This window comes from Sciurus vulgaris, assembly GCF_902686455.1.
Source record: "Sciurus vulgaris genome assembly, chromosome: 8".
Taxonomy (NCBI): domain Eukaryota; kingdom Metazoa; phylum Chordata; class Mammalia; order Rodentia; family Sciuridae; genus Sciurus; species Sciurus vulgaris.
Window position 1 is genome coordinate 146294329 of NC_136468.1, and position 24451 is coordinate 146318779.

The 24451-nt window shown below is 47.6% G+C and overlaps 1 protein-coding gene across 12 annotated transcripts in view; it reads right to left on the reverse strand.

Annotated features, from left to right (window-relative positions):
* Window positions 1–24451, reverse strand: part of KDM2B (lysine demethylase 2B) — a 115779-nt gene that overhangs the window by 12761 nt on the left and 78567 nt on the right. For 7 of the 12 annotated variants that reach the window (XM_079149504.1, XM_079149509.1, XM_079149511.1 and 4 more), the window contains 3 exons: window positions 6445–6669; window positions 1317–1460; window positions 102–189 (listed from right to left, as the gene is read on the reverse strand). In XM_079149504.1, coding sequence (XP_079005630.1) covers window positions 102–189; window positions 1317–1460; window positions 6445–6669 — 457 coding nt within the window. Of the gene's footprint in view, window positions 1–101; window positions 190–1316; window positions 1461–6444; window positions 6670–15144; window positions 15342–24451 lie in introns of those variants that run through there. The other 5 variants (XM_079149508.1, XM_079149510.1, XM_079149512.1 and 2 more) reach the window with 3 other exon arrangements.

Below are 24451 nucleotides of genomic sequence, written 5' to 3' on the forward strand. Positions count from 1 at the left end.
GCCGCACCCCACCTGCCTGACCACCCAGGGACAGGTTGGTCCTGACAAGGCCCGGCCGGCCCGCCCCTCTCCCGAAGATTGGGACTTGGTGCCCGCACTCACTTTCCCGGTCTTGCCGGCATGGTTACACTTCGGACACTCCCAGCAGTTTGGAAGCTCGTCGTTGACCACACCCTCTGACTCCTTAATCTGGAAGGACAGGCCAGGACTCAGCAGGCAGGGAAGGGTGCCGAGATAGGGCCTCGAGGCACCGGGTCTGTGTGTCTTCCACCCCTCCCAAAAGCCATGTCCATCCCATTTATAGCCAAAAGAAAATACAGCTGTATAGAGCTGGCCGAGATGGGCAGTTCTGGGTTCAAATGCTCACCCTTCTCCCTCTGAACAGCTCAGCCATCCTGAGCCAAGCACCTCATCTGTGGCCCAGTCCCCTTGACCATGAGATGGAGTTAGCGTGCTCATCTCACTGGGGTTTGAGAGAATTCAATGAGGGTAGGTTAATCAACAGCTCAGGGTCTGGCACCCAGGGCTTAATGCAAGTTGCATCATGTGTACGAGCTGGGGCAAAAGCGAAATGAGCAGGTGATTAACAGGAAGGGCTAACTTCTGAAGCCCCAGAAATCACAGCACCCCTGTAGAGAGGACTGTGTGTGTGAGAGTGAGAGTGATGGGAGACTGATGCAGAGCTGAAGGACTGTCCTGGGCAGACTCACACAGATACACAGGTTCTGACACTGCATTCTCTTGGGACAGAGGCCACAGCCTCTGTGGGCTCTTTCTTTCCAAAGCAAAACCTACTGCCTGAGTCAGGAAGGTACAGAGGTCACCCAGAAGGCAGCCCTGCCCTGGAACCACCAAGGGAACCGGTTCTTGATGCAGAGGCACAAGAAGGCAACCATCTGTCATTCAGGATTCACCCTCCCTGGCCCAGGCATGGTTCTCCCAGAAGCCAGGAGCCAGGACTCCAGTGAATAGCCACCTCAGGTCTGCCCCTAGCCAAGGGGCGAACAGGTAGCCCATGTTTTCTGTCTGCCAAAATGCTGGGATCCCTCTGTGGGTCTGAGATACTAGAAGGTGTTGTGGTGAGGGGTTCTTCCCCTAGGATTTTGCTCCTGACTCTTTCTGCCCTGGGCCTATCACTTGACACAGAATCGCCCAGATTCAGGGTCCTTTAGGAATTCAGCATGCTACCTGTATCCCACCACCTCACCAGTGCTCTCCAGGAAGGAAATCTAACCCCACCCCACCATGTCATCACCACCAGACACCCCAGAGTGGGGTGAGGAGACGCATGCCCAGTGCCCCCCAGGGCCACTCACCTTAAGGCATCCAGGATGGATGATCTCATTGCAGATGGAGCACTCCATGAGCATGAGGTTAAACTTTCCCTCTTCCTCTTCCACTGTGTCCTCCTTCCCCGCCTCGCCACACACGAGGCACACAGCAGTGTGGGGCAGCACTGGCTGAGGAGCCGGGAGACACACAAGTCAGGAGGAAGGGAAGACACACCCTCCTGAGGACCAAGTCAAGGGCACTAAGCTACTCTCCTGTGCCTGCCAGGAGACTCCAGAAAGCTAGCCTAGGCACATTCATTTATTCATTCACACTACCGCCAGATACTCTGTAAGAGCCAGGAATACAGCAATGAAATAGATAGATCAATATGTCTGCCATCCTGAGCTCTCAGGTGAGGGAGGCACGCAAAATGAATGATAGAGTATGTTAGATGGAACAAGAGATACCAGGAAAGACCGGAGTAAGGATAAAAGGGAGACTGATTTTAAATGTGTCGGTCTTCCATTTGGAAAAGACCTGAAGGAGGTGGGGTGTGAGCCTAGTACAGATGCCCTGAGGGCTGAGGTTTACCTCATCAGCAGGTATCAGAGCACAGTCCAGAGTCTGGAGGTCCCCGAGACCTTCACAGGGAAGGTTGTTAGGTCAAAATTGTCTTTAGAACAAAAGTAAGAAATGTATTTCCCTCTGTACTGTGTTGGTTTTTGCACTAATAGTGCAAAAGCACAGGTGGGTGAAACCACTGGCTCCTCCGTCAGCAGGCCAGGCCCAGCTATTCTGGCAATGCTGACTACTCAGGGTCACATGCACAGTGAGAAGATCACCAGCTCCACTCAGGAATTTCTGTGATTATTAATTTTATAAAAACCTCAACCCTTGAGCATATACCTCTTGCACAGGAAGTACACACACAGCACTTCTGCACACTGAGGGACTGTTACTCAAGGAAACACATTCGTGGCTTAACTTGTGAGCTCAGCTGACCATCTTCTGCACAGAACATCACTTTTTACTTGAAATAAAGACTGAATAAACCACTGGATATTGATATATTCTCTTGAAGACAAAATAAGTGAAAATCTGTTGTTCCCAGGGGAGGAGGATGGGAAAAAAAAAAAGGCAGCATTTGGTGCAAATAACAAAATTCAAGTATTTGAAGGAAAATGAGAAATTTGGAAAACTTACATGAGCCACCATGAACTGGAAGGCGTCTTAATACTGAAAGGCTTTTCTGTTGAGACTGGTGGTGGTATTACCAAATGTTACATATCTATATATCTATAGATAGATAATATAATGGCATGCGCCAGTATTTTGGAAATCTGCCTCAGTGAACCAATACTTTACAAGTGACCAATGAATAATGTTACAACATCCTGCATGAACAGATGAGCTAGTCAAAGGGCAAGACTAATGACTCGTAATGTAACAGTATGAAAAGTCCTTGATACAGTTTCAGACTCTGCATTGCAACTAACCTTTAAGAAACTGCCACCTGTTCTAATGGAGTATCAGAGTATCCATGATTATGAAGGGCTTTTAATATACTCTTCCCTTATCCAACTACTTATTTGTGTAAGGTTGAATTTTCCTTATCCTCCTTCTAAAACAACGTATCCCAACAGACAAAATATACAAGCAAACGTGAAAATCCAGGTCCCTTCTAATGAACCAGACTTAGGAGATTTATAAAAACAATGTCATTCTTTCTCTAGTTATTTTAGTTATGGAAAAATGTAATCGGTCCTCATAAAAATGTGATTTTGGTTAACATATAATAGGTTTTTATTTTTTAAATGAACTTAAAATATTTAAAATTTTTGTTTTAATTTTTTTTATGTAACAAGAGATTTATCTTTATTCTTAATCTGAGAAACAAGTTCCTTCATATAATTGTGTGACTTCTCAAAAGTTTCTATTCAATAAGTGGAAAATGTCACCCATCTATGACAGATGCATATGTAGTGAAGACTTTAAGGTCCATGCCTACCACCTCTTAGACTAGTTCCCCGGTAGCTCCCAAACATACAGTGATTTTTTTTTTCATGTTCTTTTTGTTGTTGTTCTTTTTAGATATACAACATGACAGCAGAGTGTATTTTGACATATTGTACATATACAGAGTATAACTTATTCTAATTAGGATCCTATTCCTACACATGATGTGGAGTTTCACTGGTGGTATATTCATATATGAATCAGTTTAATTTTAAAAACAGCAAATATTAGTAAGTAAATACCTCACATGAAAACGAGCTCTTTGGAGTCCTCATAAATTTTAAGTCCACAAAGGTTGAGTACTATGTACCTGATGGTATGCTCCCTAAGGAGAGGGGCCAGTTCAGAACTACTCTCCTTTCTGTTCTTGCCTGGCCTCCCAGCACTGATTAGTGTCTGGAATGTAGATGAACCACATGGTCGGTTTTTATTAAACTTCAAATAAGCTTGGATACACTCTACCAATAAGTGTGCTGAAGATGAACCAGGCTAGGGCCTTACATAGGTTAGGCGAGTGCTCTACTATTAAGTCACATCCCCAGATGTGACATGGATATTTGAATTCAAAGAGAACACTAAAGGCAAGAACACCATCAACTGTTCACCAAATACTTAGGGAACACTTGCAGCCTGAGCAAGGTACCCAGGGGCACAAGAATCTAGGAGACAGCTGCTCCCCCGGAGATACCTGGGCAGACAAAGACATAACTCACCAAAATTCAAGGAAACATGGAAAAGTTATGTTCAAGGGCTACCTGAAGCAGCAGAGGCTGATTTCTGCAGAACAAGAAAGGCAGAAGGAACCTCAAGGTGAACAAGGCTGGAGAAAGCTGTGCAAGAAACCTTCAGCATGGGGAGCAGGCCAGAAAGCAGACCCAGAGAAACTGGAATTAGGGGTGCAGGGTGAAGAACAGCCCGTGGCGTAAGAAGAGAGTCTGAGACAGGGGACTGAGATGGGTATAGGATGAGAGGAAGCACCAAAGAGGAAACTATTGCAGAAATCCATGAGGAAAGCCCAGTCTAGGCAGGGAAGGCAAGGTCATGAAGGAAGCCAGTGGGGACAGGGAGCCAAAGCAGGGAAGGCTGGCCATCAAAAAAGAAGGGCCAGAAAAGGGGTGGGGGCCAGTGAGGGACACTGACAAGGCATAAAAACTGGAAGAAGAGTCAGAAGGGTTTGAGAGGCCGCAAACAGCTGAACAGGAGACAAGCAGAGTGGGGTATCCACTTCCCACACGACCAAACAGGCCAGGCCCCCTGGTTGCAAAGACAAGGTACCACATCATACAGATCTCCTATGACTAGGTCTGAGGCAAGGGGTGGAACAGAAAAGACAGTCCTGGCTTCACTGCCAACAGGCTAAACTTTAGGTGACACTGTCCTCAAGGCTAACCATTTCTATAGGCAAACCCCTTAAAATCCTGACAGAATCCGATGGGTCACTTCAACTCTCTCTCCAGAAAAATGCACATATACAGACAAAAATCTATATTTAATCTAGGGGGTTAATACTCCAAATAAAAAACTTCTATTAACTCATCAACAACAAAATACCAAAAGATCCTATTTAAAAAGGGGCAAAGGAATTAAATGGACATTTCTCCAAAGAAGATACACAAATAGCCAAGAAGCACAAGCTAATGTTCTAGGTATGGTGGCACACACCTATAACCAAAGTTATCAGGGAGGCTGAGGCATGAGGATCACAAGCTGGGGGCCAGTCTGGGCACCTCAGTGAGACCCTGCCTCAAAATAAAGTAAAAATTGTAAAGGCTGGGGATATAGTGCTTGCCTAGCATGTGCAAGGTCCTGGGTTTAATCCCCTGTAACCCCTCTCCCCCCAAAAATTCTGTCACAAATTACAACAGGGAAGAACCTTCAAGATATTATACTAAGTGAAACAAACCAGTCACAAAAGACAAACACTGCAAGGTTCCATTAAAATGAGGTACCTCGATTAGTTAAACTCTTAGCATCTGAAAATGGAATGGTGGTTGCTGGGGGCTATGCAAAGGGAGAAGGGCAGTAGTTGTTCAATGGCTGCAGTGTTTTGATTTTGAAAGATGAAAAAGTTCTAGCCAGGCATGGTGGTGCACATCTGTAATCCTAACAACTCAGGAGGCTGAGCCAGGAGCATCTAAGTTAGAGGCTGGCTGGGCAACATAGCTGGAGATGTAGCTCTAGCAGAGTGCTCCTGGGTTACTCACCCCCACCAAAAAAAACAAAACAAAACAAAACAAAACAGGAGATCGGCTACGCAAGTGTGAATATATGGTTACCACCACTGTGTACTTAGACATGGTTACAAAGGTAAATCTTACGGTATGTTTTTTGACCACAAATAACAAAAAACACAAGCAGAGTGTGTGTGCAGGGTGAAGAAGGTGCTGCTGGGCTTGGAGGGGCATCAGTACCTAGGGAGAAAGGGGTCATCCTCTGCCAGGCTGGGCCTGCAAATGAGCTCACCAGGGCCAAGGAATCCTGTCCCTCCAGCTGAGCCGGCTTTTCCAGGGAGCAGGGGGATGATCACTCCCACAGGGAGGACCACTAGGCCCCAGGGAGCAGTGCCCCAGGGAAGGCAAACTGTGTGGGCATGTGGAGGAGGGAATCCTGAGCAAATCCCTTGCCAGTCCACACCAAGTGGCCAAAGGCTGCATCCACAGCCTGATCCCAGGTAAGGCCAGTGGCCCTAGGCCACTGCAGAAGTGGCAAGGCAGTTCGGAGGGGCCTGCTCTGCATCACTCCTCTTTGGGGCAATCCCCTCAGGAGGGACAAGCACCTTCTACATAGACTCATGTCTCTGAAGGCAGGACAGGAAGAAGAAAGGGCCCAGACCCATCAAGAACTGGACCACAAATGTTGGCAACAAAGTCAGAGATAGGACAGGCTGCCCTCACAACTTCAACGAGAGGGACTTTGAGGTTCTCGGCTACCTCAGGAAGGAAGGAGTTACAAGACCATCAGACCACGAAGACACAAGAACCTGATGTGTGTTCAGCGATGGGGGTCTCAAGAGCCCTGGCCTGAGCTCCCTCCCACCCACAGGGAGCACCTCTTGGTGGACAGGCCAACGAGCCGTGGGCTATAAAGGCTCCAGGCAGCGGGTGACCCAGGGCCTGAGGCCAAGAGCTGCGCCTTCGCTGCCGCCGCCGCACTCACCGCGATGCACTGCCGCATGATGCAGCTCTGCTTCATCCGCCCGGGGCCCCCGAACTTCTTCATGTCCTTGCAGAAGTGGCACTCTCCGCACTCGGTCCGCAGGCAGGCCTCGCACTTGCGGCATCGCGTCCGGCGCCTGCGAGCTCCTGCTGTGGTCCTGTTGGCGGCCAATTTCACCGCGGAGGCTGGGCCCAGCTTGCCCTTGGGCCGACCCACTGCCCGGTTCTGCAGGAGAACAGACAGGATGGGTGAAATGGGAGGCTACTGGGGCGGCTGGTCCCCCAGGAGAGAAGTTTCCAGATTGAGCTGGATTTCTCAGAAAGAGATGCTTTAGTCCTAAGCCCTGAGGATCTCAGAACATGACCTTATTTGGACAAAGGGGTCCTACAGAGGTAATAAGGCTCAAGGTCATGAAGGTGAACTCTAACTCTGTATGACTAGTATCCTTCTGAAAAGGGGAAAATTTGAACACAGGCAGACACACCTGGTGGGAACACATGTGAAGACATAAGGAGAAGTGGCCATGTGACTGCAGCCTTATCTATAAGCCAAGAAACACCAAGTATTACTGGCCAAAACCAGAAGTCGGAGAGACAAGGAAGGTTCCTTCACTAGAGCCTTCACAGCAAGCTTTTCCCTGCCTGCGACACCTTGATTCAGGCTTCTGGCCTCCAGAACTGTGAGAGAACAAAGGTCTGTTAGGACAGCTCAAGGAAACCTACAGGGAGCCTCCACCTCTGCTGGCAGCAGGCTCTGCCTTAAGACCCTTCAGGCCCCATACCTCAAGACAGGCCCCCAACAACCCTCCAGCACAGGCTGTGCTTCCCCAGAAAGGCAGTGAGGAGCCACACAGTTGTCCTCTGTTCCCGCTGCAAAGGACACCAGCCCCCTCCCCACAGCACCTGGCTAAGCCACACATTCTGCAGGACCAGTTCATACACTGCTTTCTTCTGGAAGCCTTCTTTGCCCGCCTTTGCTCATTCAGGGACCATGGGCCCCATCACAGCATTCATGAGCAGTGAGCAACTGTCTCGAGCCAATCTTCCCTCTGAGATGGGGCACAGGAGGACAGTCATCACTGGAATCTCAAACAGCTATATTTCCATGAGATAGCCTGTCACCCCAACTCCTGGGAAAACAGGAACCTGCAGGGTCCCTAACTAAGACCACAGAGCAGATCACAGAAAATGATGCTAAATGGTAAACAGTGAATGAGAGATCCACAGTTCCTGCCTCCAGTCTCTGCACGCTGGCCCCAGCCTCAGAGCCTCCTGCAAACGAAGGACGCATGGTGGAGCTGCTAAGCTGGTGGATGCTGTCCACCAAAGATCTGAGGGGGGCAAACCAAGATGACAGAGTTAGATCTGGCTGAAGCATCCTTCTCAAGACCATGTCTTTGCTAGGACATGGTCCCTCTGTAGGGGACACACAGCACTTAGGCCGAAATCCTCTAATTGGCATCTAATGCTGAAGCCTGTTTTTGTCAACTGACCACCCTTCAGGATACTGCTATCCTTTCAACTTTCATTGCTTATCGTACTTGGATGGGACAACTCCCCAGCACCCTGAAGGCAATGTCATTTGTATGAAGGGTACAACAAGAGGTACAGAGAACATGGCCACTCCAGAGCAGAAGCCCATGGAGGCTCTCTGCTCTGTGTAGCCCACCATGCTTTCTGCTTTCCCCCATATGAGGCTGGTGTCCTGTTACCAACTCAGTTCTCAAACCTCTGAAAACTAGGCAATGACATGGGCTCTTCTGAGAGCCTCAAATTAGATAGAGAGAGGGTGGAGTACCGTCCAGCCCTAAGGACAAACCCTGAAGGAAAGGGCTCAAACTCAGAACCTTAGAGCAGGAGATGCCAAAGACCAAAGGTGGAAAACTGAAGAAATTCTTAAGTCCAAATGTCTCGTATCAAGAACCAGTGGAGGCCAAGGGGCTCACCTTCCCTCACTTCTCAAAGTATATTCCCATCCAAAGAAGAACATTTCCAACCTATGGAAAACAAATCCGCCTAGATTTCACTGGCAGCAGAGACATTCTGGAAAATGACAAAGCAAATGACAGGCAATGCTTTGAAAGCAGCCTTGTTTCCAAAGGTCTTTACTTCTGCCCATCAAATCAAGCTAGAAATGCTTTCCCTGCAGTCACCAGTTGGCTTGTCAGGAAGAAACTGAGCAACAGTGAAGTGCAGGTGCTAATAAAAACCAATGAAAAAAAAATCGAAAGGTGAAAAAGCCATTAGAGGGTCTCCATTAAAAAGTCCACTAGAACTCTGATGACCCACCCAGAAATCTGGTTAGGGCAGAATAACAGACAATAGTGACACAAAAGGAATAAAAAGGAAGGTGAACTGGTCAAAGTCATCTCATTCTGCCATGAAGCTTCTGTCTTAATATCCTTGGTATGGTACCCAAAGTTTCAAACACCAATTCTAACTTGCCCCAGCAAAAGGAAGGATGGCAACCAGACGTTCACTCACAAACCTGTACTGTGACCCAAGGCCACTTAATGATCTTACCCAGCCCAGTTGGTAGAATACTTGCCTCACAAGCACAAGGCCCGGGGTTCGATCCCCAGCACCGAGAGGACAAAAAAAAAAAAAAAAAAAAAAAAAAGCAACTCCAATAAAAGAAATATTATCAAGGTCATTCACTCATTTGTTCACTCATCCCACCAATACTTACTGAGTTCCTCTCAGATAGGGTCCTCTAGAAAATTTATGGGTAGAACTTCCTCAATCCCTCCCCTCATCTCAAAAGTACTGTGCCATGGTGCACACATGTAATCCCAGTAACTCAGGAGGCTGAGGCAGGACGATCACAAGTTCAAGGCCTGCCTTAGCAATTTAGTGAGACCCTGTCTCAAAATAGAAAAAACAGAAAGGGCTGGGAATATAGTCAGTTGATAAAACTCTCCTGGTTTCAATTCCCAGTACCAAACGGAAACAAAAACAACAAAAAAGTCAGGGCTGGGAGTGTAGCTCAGTGTTAGAGTACACATGTAGCATTAGTGAGGTTCTGGGTTCAGCCTCCAGTGCACAGAAACACACATACACACACAAAAGGAGAAAAGCTGAGGGCTCAAACTTCCCAGTTTCAAAACTAACTACAAAGGTACAGTAAACAAGACAGTAAGACATAGAGACCAACACGGATTGATGGAGAGAGATTCGAATCCAGAAATAAACTCACTTTTTGACCAATTGATTTTCAATAAAGGGTGGGTGCCAAAATAATTCAGTGGGGAAAAGAATGACCTTTTCAACATATGGTGTGGAGACAAATGGACATCCACATGCAAAAGAATGAAGGCAGAACCCTACCTCACACCATATACAAAAATTCTCTCAAAAATGGATTAAAGACCTAATGCAAAGCTAAAATGATAACATTTTTACAAGAAAATATAGGTGTGAATCTTCATGACTCTGAATTGTCTTGGATGTGACACCAAAAGCAAAAGTAGCAAAAAGAAAAAAAAAAAAAAAAAAGGTAGATTAGACTTCAAAGGACACTACACAACATGATTAAAGAGCCCATCAAATAGGGGACATATTTGCAAATCATCTATCTAGTAAAGGGCCTGAATCCAGAATATAAAAAGAACTCTAACAACTCAGCAATAAAAAGACAAAAATGCCAACTTAAAAATGGGCCAAGGATTTAAATAGCTATTTCTTCAAAAAAGTTATACAAATGGTCAATAAATACATGAAAAGATGCTCTACACCACTAGCCAACAGAGTGCGATCTGCACATGGGATTCATTCATTAACCCCCTCATTCACACATTCACCCACCTACCCACCCACCCAAGTGCTTTCTGGCTCTGAATTATATGCCAGATTCAATGCTAAATGCTGGGACTACAGAAATGAGTAAGATGCGTTCCCTACTCTTAAAGGCATTACAGCCTGAAAGACATGTGACTACATAAATACAATGCAGTGTGATTATGAGATTACAAGCTAATGCTGATTGAAGTACTAATCAATCTTCACTATTTGTATCAATAACCAGTGAGGTAGGAATTACTACTCTCTCCATTTATAAATGAGGAAACTGAGGCACTACACTGTTTTAGTAATCTGTCCAATGTCACCCTGCCAATAAATGAGGAAAGTTGAAATATGAGCCCAGGCAGATAGGAGATAAGGGGGCAGATATGACTGCATCTCATAGGGAAGGCAGGTTGGGAAAAGTACCCCAGACCACAGGAGCTGGTGATTAGGCAGACCTTGGAGGGAGAACAGAACTCTGCAGGCCAAGGCTGGGGGTGGGGTTAGAATGGATATTCTGGGCAGAGGGAAGAGTAAGATAGAGATGTGAAACTACATGACACATTCAAGGAACTGCAAATAGCTCAACAGAGCTGCTGGAAAACAGCTTTGAGGCAGCAGGAGCCTAACCTGCAGGGCCTTATATGTCACACTAGGGAAATGCACCCTGTACGACTATGAGACAAGGACAAATGCACAGGAGCAATAGGACTGTGTTCAGGCAGCAGTGTGGGAAGTGGGTATTTTTTGGATAGTGAACGAAAGGCAGATCAGATGAAGATTTGAAGGTATGAACGGAAGCAACAGGACGACAGGAGGGGATGATTCAGGAGACATTTTAGAGCACAGTGGCAGAGCCCTTGCCAGGTTTGTACAAGGCCCTGAGTTCAATCCTTAGTATCATAAAAACAAAACAAAACAAAAAAAAACCAGGAACTATTTTAAAGAAGACCTTGATTTAGACTCAAGTGTCTGAGGGAATATGGGAATGCAGACAGGAAAAATCCTGGAAGACTGAGATTTTTGGCTTGAGGAACATGGGGGGCTCAGGAAAGGAAGGGAACAGTGACTCTGTAGTGGACCTGTGGAATCTAAGGGACCCATGAACATCCAACGAGGGCGAGAGACCAAAGCTAAGACACAATCTGGGAATCAACATCACATAGATGTTGCGTTAAAGCTGGGCAGACCGATGAGGCTGTCTGAGGAAGTGGGCAGAGTTAAGTCTCATGGAACCCTCAAGACTGAAAACATTCAAGATGAAGGCCAGAAAGGCTGCGCAAAGGCCAGAAAAGCAGGAGAAGCAGCAGGAGGCTGTGCAATGGCAAGGGCCAGGGAAGCGTCTCCAGAAGGGAGTGGTCAGGAGTTTCCACTGCAAGAGTAGTGAGAAAAACAATAAAACGTTACTAAATGTTTTTACAGTTAAGATGGTTCAAAGTTTCCCGCCAATTACCCCTAAGGACAGCACACCGTCAGTCCCATGGCTTTCTCCAAACATGCTAATGTTGCCTCCTGCTGCTTGACAGCCGTATTTATTTCAACACTGTCTGTCCTCAGATCCTCCAGCATAATGGACATCCCAGAAAAGCCTGGATTTGACCAGTGTTGCAGGCCCTGAATATACCTGCCAGACTCCAGGGAAGGTTCTGGTTTGTTTATGTACTAACAGTAGGAAGAGAATAAAAACACAAGAGTTACCAGAATCCTCAAGGGATGGAGATCTCAGGAGAATCTGGGGAAAGATAAGCAGTTTTGCCCCAGAAAAATGCACATGGGCACAAAGTCACAAAAGTTTTACACACATTTTTGGAAAGGTTCAAGGACCTCTGTCTTAAAGTTTTATTATTTAAGAAGCTATGATGAATAACACAAAGTATGGCCACATAAATTTCTGTCGGATTTTCTTCATAATTCCTTAATTTTCTTTTCTCCATAATTCCCCAATTATTATTTTCAGTGACAAGTTGCAGTCATTTTTATTTGGGGGGTGGGGAGGTACTTTTACTTCAAGGTTAAAAAAATATATACTCCAAGATGGAACAAAAATTCTTCTCTGGGCTGGGGAGATAGCTCAGTTGGTAGAGTGCTCGCCTCTGAAGCATAAGACCCTGGGTTCAATCCCCATCACAGCAAAATAAATAAATAAATAAATAAATAAATAAATAAATAAATAAATAAATAAATAAATAAATAAATGACTTCTTCTCACCAACAGCTCTTCTTTAAATGTGCGGGGGCTGGGGGCCGGGGCGGTATACCTCTTCAACCTAGAAAGCAGAGCTTAAGATTTTTCCAACACATTCTGTACCATGGGTGCCCATGAGCAGAGTAGGCAAGGGACCTCCTACTAATGTGGTTCACTGATCATCACCCACTGGCTATTCCACAAGCTGTGACACTCAGGAAAACCTAGCAGGCTAAGAGAGGGCATGGGGCAGAGTCCAGCCTAAGGAAGCCCAATGCTGCCCAGGGTTGAATGCTAGTCTCAGGTGGGGATGAGAGATGAGCAGACTTTAGTGGTGGGGTGGCCAGAACTCTGATGAGGAATAGGCCCCGGGCTCCACCCAGCTACAGGGATGTCCAGAGCAACACCAACTCCCCTGGAGGGCCTGTGGTCAGCAGGGGGCTGATACTCATGCACTTCCACACTCCAGGACTTGCACCACCTCCTCAAGAATTACCTTGTCCTTTGGTGCCAAATCTGTCAAGAGCACAGGGTGGGGCAGACAGGGAGAAAGACTCAGAAAAGAGCCAGGTCTAGGGCCTATGAACATGGAAGTTGAAGATACCTTTGAGGTTCTCAGGGGAAGCACCTCTTCTCAGGCCCTAAATCCCTCAATGGGGAAAAACTGCAGAGGAAAATGGGTGAGGCAAAGGGCAGGTGAGCTACAGCCTGTAGTGTCGCCATGTGTGGGGTACCTGAGCTGACAAAATCTCTGAGACTGAGAAAAACTGCTGCTAAGTTGCTGGGCTTGGATGTCATCTCCCTCCAAGAAACCTAAGCGGGGGAAAAAAATGACCTTAAAGTGAATATCAAAACCCAGAGAGAATTTCTGTTGCTAAACGCTATGGAAGTATCGCAATCTGGCAGACCATGGGAACAGGAGGAAAAGTACCTGGCTACAGGAGTGCAGGTCCCCTCCTAATGGCAGTCTTGCTCAGGAGTGGTAGGACTTGAAAACATTTTTTTTAAGCCCAGACACATAAGTCTTATCCTGTGCAGTGTCAAAAACTTATCACCACGGGTCAGAGGGTGGGATCAAATTTTTAAAAAACAGGTAAGAAGTCATGTACAGTGGCACACACCTGTAATCCCAGCTACTCGGAAGGCTGAGGCAAGAGGATTGATAGCTCAAGTCCAGCCTGGGCAAGGTAATGAGACCATGTCTCAAAAAATATAAAAAGGGCTGGGGGTATAGCTCAAGTGGTAGCATCCCAGGATTCAATCACCAGTACGACCAAAAAAAAAAAAAGTAAGGAGCAGTTCAGTCCTGACACCAAAGCCCCCTGGACACTGACCAACAACACCCTATGAATAACCAGATGCCACGGGAGTAGTAAACTATGGGCAGGTTAGGCAGACCCAAACCATACTGCAAATGTTCAAACCAAGAATGGAGATGTGAAGGATATCACAGAATCTGAGAGACGTTCACACACTGTGCTACAGAAGCAACAGAAGTTCCAAGGCAAAATCGCTTTCCTGGGTTAATCCAGCCAAAAGACCAGTGAGATTCAGGACCACTCAGAAGGTGCATATGCTGACAAATGTACAGCCCAGCCCAGAAACCAAAAGAAAGAATTTAACTTTGTTAAATAAAACCACTTAACAACAGGCATGATACGATTTAAGTGCAGTCTATGTAGTACTTCCTCAATGACGTCTAATGTTAGGAAAAAAGAGTTCCCACATTTTTGATTGAACATTCCAAAACATCTTTATTCCACCAAGGAAATGCAGCAGGATTATAAATAAGCATCTTATTCACCCAGTCCATCCAAGGCCCTCAAGATAACCCATCCTATTAATTCCCTGCATAGTCCACCTGGCCTGCGTCTTGTTACAAGTATTATTTCGCAGATCATACTTGGTAAAACCTCAACTTTCTTCCCCCGCGTCCTAAACACGAACCTTCCTGGAGTAAATCCACGCCGTAAACACACCCAGGGCTTTGTTTTACACACACATTTCTCCCGTGGTCCCGGGAGATGTTCCTTTCCTTCCGAACCCCACCGAGGCCGAAGCCTGCCATCTGGGGTCAGGGCTTCCTCCGCCGCCGCCGCCCGGGCGCACTCGCCGGGTTCCGGATGGCCCGCGCCGGCCGCGGCTCGCACCCCTTCCTGTCTCCGCTGCCCACGGCGGGCCGGCGGACGGACGGCGAGCGCGCGGCGCCCAGACAAAAGCTGGGGCCGTCGGGCCCACGGGCCGCGGGCGTCCTCCAGGCAGAGGCCGAGGGTCCCGGCGCAACTTTGCCAACAGGGAGGAAGGTGGCGCCGGCGCCGGCAGGTCCTGGTGCGCCCGGGGCGCCGGCACGCGCGTGGGCCGCGGGCGAGGGCGCCGGGGAGGGCGCGGCGCGCCCCGCGGCCGCCCGCAACTTGCCCGCGGGCCGTGGCCCGCGCCCGGCAGGCCGGCCCGACGGCGAGGCCCGGCGGCCCACATTGTCCCCGCGGCGCCCGGCGGCCACCCGTGCGCACGCCCGCCCGCACACGCCCCCTGCCCGCGCCGGCTGCGGGGCCCGCCCGCCGCGCTCCTCCATGCCCCGCTCGGGCCCGGCCCTGGCGGCCCCGCCGGCGGCGGCTGCAAAACTTTCTCCTCATCGCCGCAGCGGCGGCGTCGCGGCCGCCCTCGGCGCGTCAGGCAGGCGGTCCGGAGGTCTGGCGGCGGGTCCCTCCCTCAGCCCCACCCCGGGCCGCCGACCTGGTCCGGCTCCGATTCATAGTCGTCGTCCTCGGCGCTCACGGACATGGCCATGGCTCATGGTGGGCCCAGGCTCGCGCGCGCTGACATGGCTGGAGCGGCGCCGCCGCCGCCGCCCGCCGGGAGCAGGCTCGGCTCGCCCTGGCTCGGGCTCGGGCTCGGGCTCGGGCTCCCGCTGCCGCGAGGAGGGAGCCGCCGCGCGCCTCGCACGCCCGCGCGGGAGGGGGCGGGAGGGGCCGGCGCGGGGAGGGCCGGGGCGCTCATGCATATGCATGAGGCGAGCCAGGAAGGGGCTGGCCCCCCGGGCGGGCGGGCCAATGGCGCGGCTGCGGCGCTCGGGCCGCACACAAAGGGAACCCGGCCTGCGGTGACACGGGGGCGGGCCCGCCGAGGGCGGCCCCTCGCGGCCGGCGCGCGGGGACTGGGGCTGCGTGGGGGCGTGCCCCGCGCGCCGCGGGATGCACATGGGTGGCTGCACGCCGCCGCCGCCGCTGCAACAGGAAATGCACGCCCGGCCTGGGGTGGGGTCTTTTGTGTAGTCCTGCGGGGCGTTGCACTGGAGCCCCCAGGCGCACGGGCTACCGGGTGGGGGGCGGCCCAGCAGGCGATGCCAGGCGCGGGTCTCTAGGCCCCCTGCAGCGGGCACACGGGCTACCGGGTTTGCACACGCTCCGGGAGCAGGACCTGATGCCTGCCGGTCTAGGCGTCCTCTACCCAGAGCCTGCGGGCCGGCCTGCCTGGATAAAATCTGAGGACCTGGTTCCCCGTACGCGGGTGGTTGGGCTAAGGGGCCCTCTGGACGCTGCCCCTCTGTCCCCAGGGTTGAGTTTCCAGGTGGAGATTCAACGTCAAAAAGTGGGGTGGTGCGGGCTCAAGCCCTCTGCCGTGGAGCTGTCAGAACGCCCGGACTCTTCCCTGAGGTGCTTTCTGGCAGGAACCTCGCTACCTTCCTCCTGCCTCGGGAGGGTTGAAGGCGCTGCAGACCAGAGCCCAGTGCTCCTAGGAGACTGGCAGGTCCCTAGGCTGGCCCGGAAGGTGTGGGTTTCTTAATTCCTAGGCCGTAAAGGTTCCCTGTGCCTACTTCAAAAGCAGCCCACTCCTGCAGAAAATTGTTGCTAGAAATCCAGATTGATCTTCATTCCAAAAGAAAGTAAGTCTATCCAGCACTTATGCCAGCAATCCTTACTGTGAAAGAGCTCATGACCCCCTGAATGGCAAATGAATCAAAACCATGGTTAAACACCACCTATGGAGAGTGTGACTTAGCTGGAGAGATGGCACACATATCCATCTGTTCATGGTGACAGTAAATGTGTACACCTGTACCTACTCAGTTTCTCCACCTATGAAATGGGAAGGATTTATGGAGAGATGGGTACCTCTGTAAGAGATCAGAGTGTATCCGAAGAATAAGTCTATTAGCTGTGAGATCTGGTGACAGCTCTGCAACAGCCATCCATCTCTTACTCATGCTTAGGCCACTGGTCAAGGAATTCAGCGGACAGAAGGGACTGGCAGACTGGTCATGGCCTGGACTTTCAAAGAAGGAAGAATGTGTGTGGAGACCTTGTAAATAAAACTTGGGAGGCTTCTAACAGAGTTGGCAGGAGTGAATAAGCAGGGATGTCAGTTTTACTGAGTGGATTTTGAAAGTCTGTCTGAAATTTATACACCCAATGACACTATGGAAAAAAAAAAAAACAGCACACGTGCTCTTTACTGAACCGTCTCTCTTCTGAGTTTCCTTTCCTAATCTCTTTTATTTTTCAAAATCCACTCAAAGTTACAAAAACAGCTGCAAAAGAATACCACCCTTCCCCGAAAGGTAATCAACTTTTTAAAAACTACTTTTTTCTGTGCTAAAGTCTATCTTCTGAGCTCTTAGGGACCATTCCACCCAGGAGGGAGCCTTTTGAAGAAATTGGAAGGATCTGATAAAATGCAAACCATTGGGTTGGGGGGCAGGGAGCTAGCAAGCTCAAGGTCCTGGGTTCAATTCCCAGCACTGCAAAAAAAAAAAAAAAAAAATCAACTAATCAAGGACTTTGGTTGTGGCTCAGTGGTAGAGCACTTGCCTTGTACATGTGAGGCACTGGGTTCAATCCTCAGCACCATATGAAAATAAGTAAATAAAATAAAGGTATCTACAACTAAAAACTTTTTTAATTAAAAAAATCAACTAACCATGCTTTCTCTTCATTATAATGAGTCCAATCTTCAAGGGCACAGAGGCATCCAGATGATACAATACATCATGAGAAAAGCATGGAAGCAGGAATTTACCCCACAGGTCTCTCCTGTTACAAATCAGGAATGCAAATCTATTTAATAGAATTGTCCTTTGAGGACATTCAAAAGCTCACTCCTGTATTTAAGGCAGTAAAATGGCATTGGCACCGTTCTCAAGGATCATGGTTCAAAGAAGAGAAAGGGGGAAGGGAAAAAATAACAGAATGAATCAAACATTACTCTATGTAAATTTATGATTACACAAATGGTATGCCTTTACGCCATGTACAAACAGAGAAACAACATGTATCCCATTTGTTTACAATAAAAAAAAATACAAAAAAAAAAAAAGAAGAGAAAGGGAAAGTGTGGACAAACAGAAGTTGCAGAGAATATAAACACCCTTCCCCATGTTACAGCATTTCAGAGCTAGAAGAGGCCTTACCAGACACCCCCCCAACTTCACAGGTAAAGAAATGGAGACCCCGCCAAATTATGAAATAGCTCACAAGCCCAGAGTCCCTCATATAACACCATCCAGAGACAGCCCCCCTCCAGGAATCCAGGCAATAATAACAGCTAATAGTACCTAAGCAGGCTTAAGGGCTAGACCTGGCACTTTGTAGTGATCATGATCTCATTGAAGGCCACAGGAGGGTATGGTTTAAAACACCCTGTGAGCTGTGCACTTGTTCATCCACTTTGCAGATAAAGACACTGAGGCATGTTGCTGTTATGAAGTGAAAGGACCTGGATCTGACCCTGCGGGCCACCCCAACTCTTCACCATGCCACTCTAGTGCCTCATGCCAGAGGCAAGAGTGGAGGATGCCAAATAAGATCACTGTCATAATTGAAGTGACACACTCAGACTTTGCAAATTCTGTATTCTCAGTTCAAATCCAATTCCAAGGTGGGTAGATACGGCTTGGATGGTCAGCCTGCTGTCTGATATGGCCAGGATCAGTGGTGGAACCAGGAAGCTATGATTAGGACTGGACAATGCACTGGGTCCTCTCCAAATAGTAAGAAGGTGCCTGCTAGCCATTATTCTAACATCTCCCACAAATCTTCCTGACGCTGGCCAAAAGTTTCTTCCCTCCTCTATCTGCCTTAACCAAGTTTCCTTTAGTTAACTGGTACACACAATTATCCAACATCTGTCTTGTATTGATAGCGAGCTGCGCTGTATGTAAAATATAAATTATGCTACTCATCTGGTACGATTGCCACCTTAAAATGCCTTGTTTACACTGAGCCTTTGGCTGGTCCTTTATGAAACCCTCTTGATCTCAACATGAGTGACCCGAAGGACTGAAAGCTCTCCCTCCTCACAGAGCCAAAACTTCCTGATGTTCTTAGAAAGAGCTCCCCAAAGCAGATGCCACCCAGGCAGCTGTGCTTGCCCTGAGCCAGCAGGATCCAAACTTTCACCATGTGGTGAGGAAATAAGCAAGAACAGACAGAGGCCAAGTCCTCCTTGGTCGCAGGTGCCACCCAGTTCCCTGCTTTCTCTCTGGATGTCACTTAATTTTTCTCGATTGCCTATCAGATCGTGAGACCTCAGGAATGGCCCCTGGTTGCCCAGAGGTTCTGTCCAGACAGCCTTGCCCTAGGGCAGGGACAGACAATAGGTTAAGATGAAAAGAGGAGAGAAGAGGTAGCGTGATCCCCACAGCAGGGTCGGTTGTATGTGCACGGCAGCATAGCCATGATGTGGAACATGAGGCAGCAGCCTCACGCCCGGATTTATCACTGCACTTAAAAAGCAAGTTACAGAAAGGTATGCACAAAATGCATCATTTTACATTAAATATGCATCTATAAATGATACCATATATTCTGGTGATTCGTATTTGGTATATGTATGTGAATCTACAGTCAAACACCTGGAAACATCAACTCCAAAGTAATTACAATGAAGAAAGATTGAGGGTAATGAATGAGGGTAAGACCAGAACGGGAAGTGATAGGACAAGGGGATTCGGGTCTACGCAATGTTTCACTCCTCTTAATAATTCAGATATTCGTGAATTCTTTTTAACATTATAAATAATAAGAAGTCATCATATAGGTTTATTCATATTCTACTTTATTTTTTTCTCATAAAAAAGGGAGGAAAGGCTGGGTGCAGTAGCGCACGCCTGTAATCCCAGAGGTTTGAGAGGCTGAGGCCCTAAGCAACTCAGCAAGACCCTGTCTCTAAATAAAACACAAAAAGGGCTGAGGATGTGGCTCAGTGGTTAAGTGCCCCTGGGTTCAACTCTGGTACCAAAAAAAAAAAAGAGGAAATGAGAAACCCCTCTCCATCTTCCCAAGGCTTTGTCCTAGGACAAGCGCCTCCCTCCTCTGGGATAACACAGTGTTTACTTTACACTCCTCTAAGGGTCCCACTCTGGTTTTATCACAGTTATGTGCCTTATTTTTTTGGCGGTGCTTGGGATTGAACCCAGGGCCCTGTGCCTGACAGGAAAGCACTCTACCAACTGAGCTACATCCCCAGCCCCTGGTTACATGCTTTGTTTGGCTTTTTCCTTTGGTGCCAGGGATGGGACCCCATCCTTGCACATGCTAAGCACGTACTCTGCTGAGCTTCAGCCCCAGCCCGTACAGTTATGTGTGTTCTGCCTATTCCAGTAGCCTGTGAATTAATGTTCCATCCCTTTTTATATGTTCTTACATCCCAGCAAATTACAGTAAAACATCAGTAAATGTTTGTGGATTTATTTTGAATAATAAACTAAAGAAATCATGTAAGTAGCCAAAAAATGAACTATGAGGCCCAGTGAAGTGCTGTACCTCTGAGTCACACTCCACCCTGACACTCACTGCAATCCTCATCCTCTCCTACCCTCTAGAATGGGCAGGGAAAGGCAGACTAGTCAAGGCCCCACCCCTACCTGGACTTTGGGCTTACTGAAGCGGGAGGGTCTCTCCAGTGTGTGTCCCCTTTCCTTGTACCACAACCCAAAGGCCACAGCCAAAGCTTGTGAACATTATTTTCCAGAGATTCAGGGAAAGAGAATGAATTCTCTTTGTGTCAAGCCTGATGACTACCCTCCTGAGTCAATGAAAACCACTTGCAAACGTGTCCCTCAGGAGGGGACAGAAATGACAGAAACACACCTGCAGAAGACCACTTCCTGACGCAAATCACAGTTCAAGCTTAGCGAGCAATCGAGAATGCGTTCTTCAGTTGTTTTACTGCAGCATTTGTCTCTCTGTTCTTCAATAGGTTTCCCCTGGCTTAAGAGCAAAAGCAAAAGGTCTTTTGGGGAGATGTTATTCTTCAAATCTCACAGGAGGAAGAGGAATTTTTGAATCTCATCTTGTAAGAAGTTAGAATGGAAGGGTTACCTGGATAAAACTGTTGTTCACCTGTATGCTAGGGGTTACAGTGAATCTTATTTAGGAAACTAGTAACACTACTTAATTACTAACACTATTTAATTGCTTTTTGTATTCCCCCTGCAGAGTCAGTCCATGAACATTTAAAAACTTGTCCTGCAGGTCCCTCTATACAACTGAGCCTTCTGTTCAATGGGAGTTCTCCTCATCATGTATCCTCACATCACCAAATCAACCAATAAACATTTACAATAAAGAAAGATGCGTGACTATGCACAGGATGTTTTAAAACATTAACTCATTTAACAAGCCACTGGACTGACATGAGAAACGTTTCTCTCCCATTCACCTGATTTCCGATGCCTCTCAGTAACCTTAGAAAGTTACTTCCCTTCTTCATTCATTCCCCCACCAAACTCCACACCAAGCATGAGTGCTCACATGATTTGAATGAAATTAATGAGTTTACTTTAAAGTCCCCCCCTCCAGAAGCTGCAGGCGTGGCGGAGGGCAGAGGGTGAGGCCTCAGTTCCATCCCAAAACTATAAAGAGGGAAAGAAAGAAAGGAAAAAAAATACACAGTGTTTTTGTATATATATATATACTCTCACGTATATATTTACAGACCAAAGCTGCCCTTGGTTTCCTTGCTAATTGAAATGCCTCTCACACTGTCTTGCCTAACCTCCCCAAAGAAAGAAACAGGATCTTGAAGAAACAGGATCTAAAGTTCTATGGAACTTGGATTCAAAACTAAAAGACTGAGTCCAAAGATCACCCCAAATGGGACGATACAGGAGACAGTAAAGGAGCAGAAGTGTGAGTAAAATAAGTAAGTGAGTTGATCACTTACACCCCAAAGATGGACACCTCTCAAACGCTCATCAGCTGAGACACGGATAACAAAGCCTGGCACGGCAGGGCTCCACCCTACCCAGCCAGAAGGTACTGACTTGAGCCCTGAGAATGGAATCCTGAGGGAAAGAAGCCGGTCACAGACAAGCATGTACCGCGTGATCCTGTGTTTATGAACTGCCCACAGCAGGCAGATCCAGAGGGAGAAAGCTGACCATAGGTGCCAGTGCCAGGGGACAGGAGGAGTGGGTAGGATGGACAGCTGATGGGTCCAGGCTTTCCTTTAGAGGGCAATGAAAATACCTGAATTTAGATATAAATGGTTGTGCAACATTGAGAATGTACTAAAATGCACCAAAATGTTCACTGTGACATGGCTAATTTTGTTAGGTAAATTTGGCTTCAAGAAGAGGCACACTGTATATACATATACACAATATATACATATCATATATATGTATACTTTTTTTTTTCATCAGCCACGTTTTCCCTCGCTTATTAGCTAAACTGGTCAAAATGGAGGCAAAAAAAGTTGTATTCAAATTTGAGGATGAGGATTAGCCTGATTCCCGGGCCTCCTCCACCTCCAGGTCTTTGAATGAACTTCCTTTGCTTTCCAAAGGTGGGGGCCGTCTCCCTGGGGTTCTGTCAACACCATTCCCATTTCTATTCCCGTTCCTGAAAGGAACCCAGCTAGGAAGGCTCACCTCCTAAAGAGCTGCTAACAGTCACTGTGGGGGGCTGGAAGGGATAGACTGCACCTGCAGGGCTCAAAGACACACAGGTCAGTACTACCAGGAGCCCGGATGGAGAACATACCCTCACGCATGCGCTCTAGCTCCTCTCTTCCCCATCACGGCCTTTCTTCATCTACCATTATTATGCTTTTTTTTTTTTTTTTTTTTTTTTTTTTTTTTGGCGGTGCTGGGGTTCGAACTCAGGGCCTTGTACTTGCAAGGCAAGCACTCTACCGACTGAGCTATCTCCCCAGCCCCTATGCTTAGTCTTTAAAAAAAGGCTCTAGTGGGACAATTTGCCTCAACAAACTCCCCAGACCTATGAAAAACCATGAGTTCATCATGACAGCCAAAACAGAAAAAGCCACCAAACTCATCTGTCACTATGTGAAGCAGCCACTAAACGCCTTTGAAAATTGGCATTTAAAGGGGGGGAAAATCAAACATGCCTACTGCCTTTGCAGGAGGAACTATATTTGGGGGCAACCTTGATCAATGAGGGAACACTCTGCAAATGAATGTCCTCTGGGGGCTGGGGTTGTGGCTCCGTGGAAGAGCGCTTGCCTGCCTGGCATGTGTGAGGCCCTGGGTTCGATTCTCAGCACTGCATATATAAATAAATAAATAAATAAATAAATGAAATAAAGGTCTTGTTGTCATGTGATCTGGCAATTACACCTGTGGGCCTACACCAAACATAATGGAAAGAACTCGAAAAGATGTTTATGGTAGAAGAAATCCGAGTGTCCAGGGACAGATGAACTGATCAACAAAAAGTGGTACCTATACACACCAAGGCATTCACACCAGGGAATTCAGCCTTGAAAATGGAAACTTGGACACATGCTACAAAGTAGAGGAATTCTGGGTATGAAATAAGTCAGGAAAAGTGAAGAGAACTGTATGAGTCCACCTATACGTGGTTACCAGCGCTGTCAAATACATAGGGCCAAAAAGTGGAACGGTGAGCTGGGGCTGTGGCTCAGTGGTAGAGCACTTGCCTAGCACATGTGAGGCCCTGGGTTCCATCCTGAGCACCACATAAAAATAAACAAATAAAATAAAGGTATTGTGCCCATCTACACCTAAAAGTATTAAAAAAAAAAGGTGGAATGGTGGGTGCCGGGGTCTGGGAGAGGGGTGGGGAACAACGTGATGGGGGCAGAGCTTCCACTTGGGAGACGGATAGTGGTGACAGCTCAATGTCAATGTACTTAAATGAGGCTGAAAGACACACTAAAGATGGTTATGTTATGTGTATTTCACCACAATTTCTTTAAAAATGTGATGAAAGAATTAACAGTACCCCCCCCCCCCCCCCCCCGCCACCAGAAGATCAGTTGGGAATGCTCAGGCTCATTCCCAGACATGCTCCTGTCACCTTGTCTGATAAACACTAAATGAGAGGAAAAAAAGAAGCTACCAGGCAGAGAAAGGAATAATAAAATAAAACTTCCTTTTATACGAGAGATTCCCTGGGAACCTCCTTGACGCTTTGCTGCTGAGTTATTTGCATTGATATTTCCAGTGATTTCCAGCTGGTCTGACTGTCACTTAAACTCCTGACCCAACACTTCTTTCCTGAGTAATTCAGGATCCCTCCTCCCATCAAGAGCATTCCTCTTCCCCACGTTTGATAAATGAAGCCACATGAGACAAAACATTTGGGGGTTGGGGTGTCGTTCCACAGCAGAGCACAGGAGTGGCATGCTCAGGCCGGCCGGTTCTGTCCCCAGCACCACAAAACAAATAAATAAATTTCCTGTCTTCACCCAATCTTGCCCTTTTTGTGGAAGTGGAAGGATTATCTAAAGGTATCATGTGGCCAAACACACACCCATTTTCATGACAACTAATTTGCAATATAGTTGGCATTTGATGACCTCCTCCCCAAAGTCTGAAGAACTGGTCTTTGTAATGGCAAATAATCACCTCCAGTACCTGTGGGCTTTCTAGTAACTCCATCAAAGGCAGAAACACTCAGCATCTCAGTGGCTCTCCAAGAATTTGTCCCTGGCATTATTAACACAAGACAGCTGAGCAGGTTATCAGACTGAAAAAGAAATCTTTGTGTACAGACTTTAATTATAGGTTATTTCAGCTGAACTCTATCTTAAAGTTCCAATAACATGGTTCTAA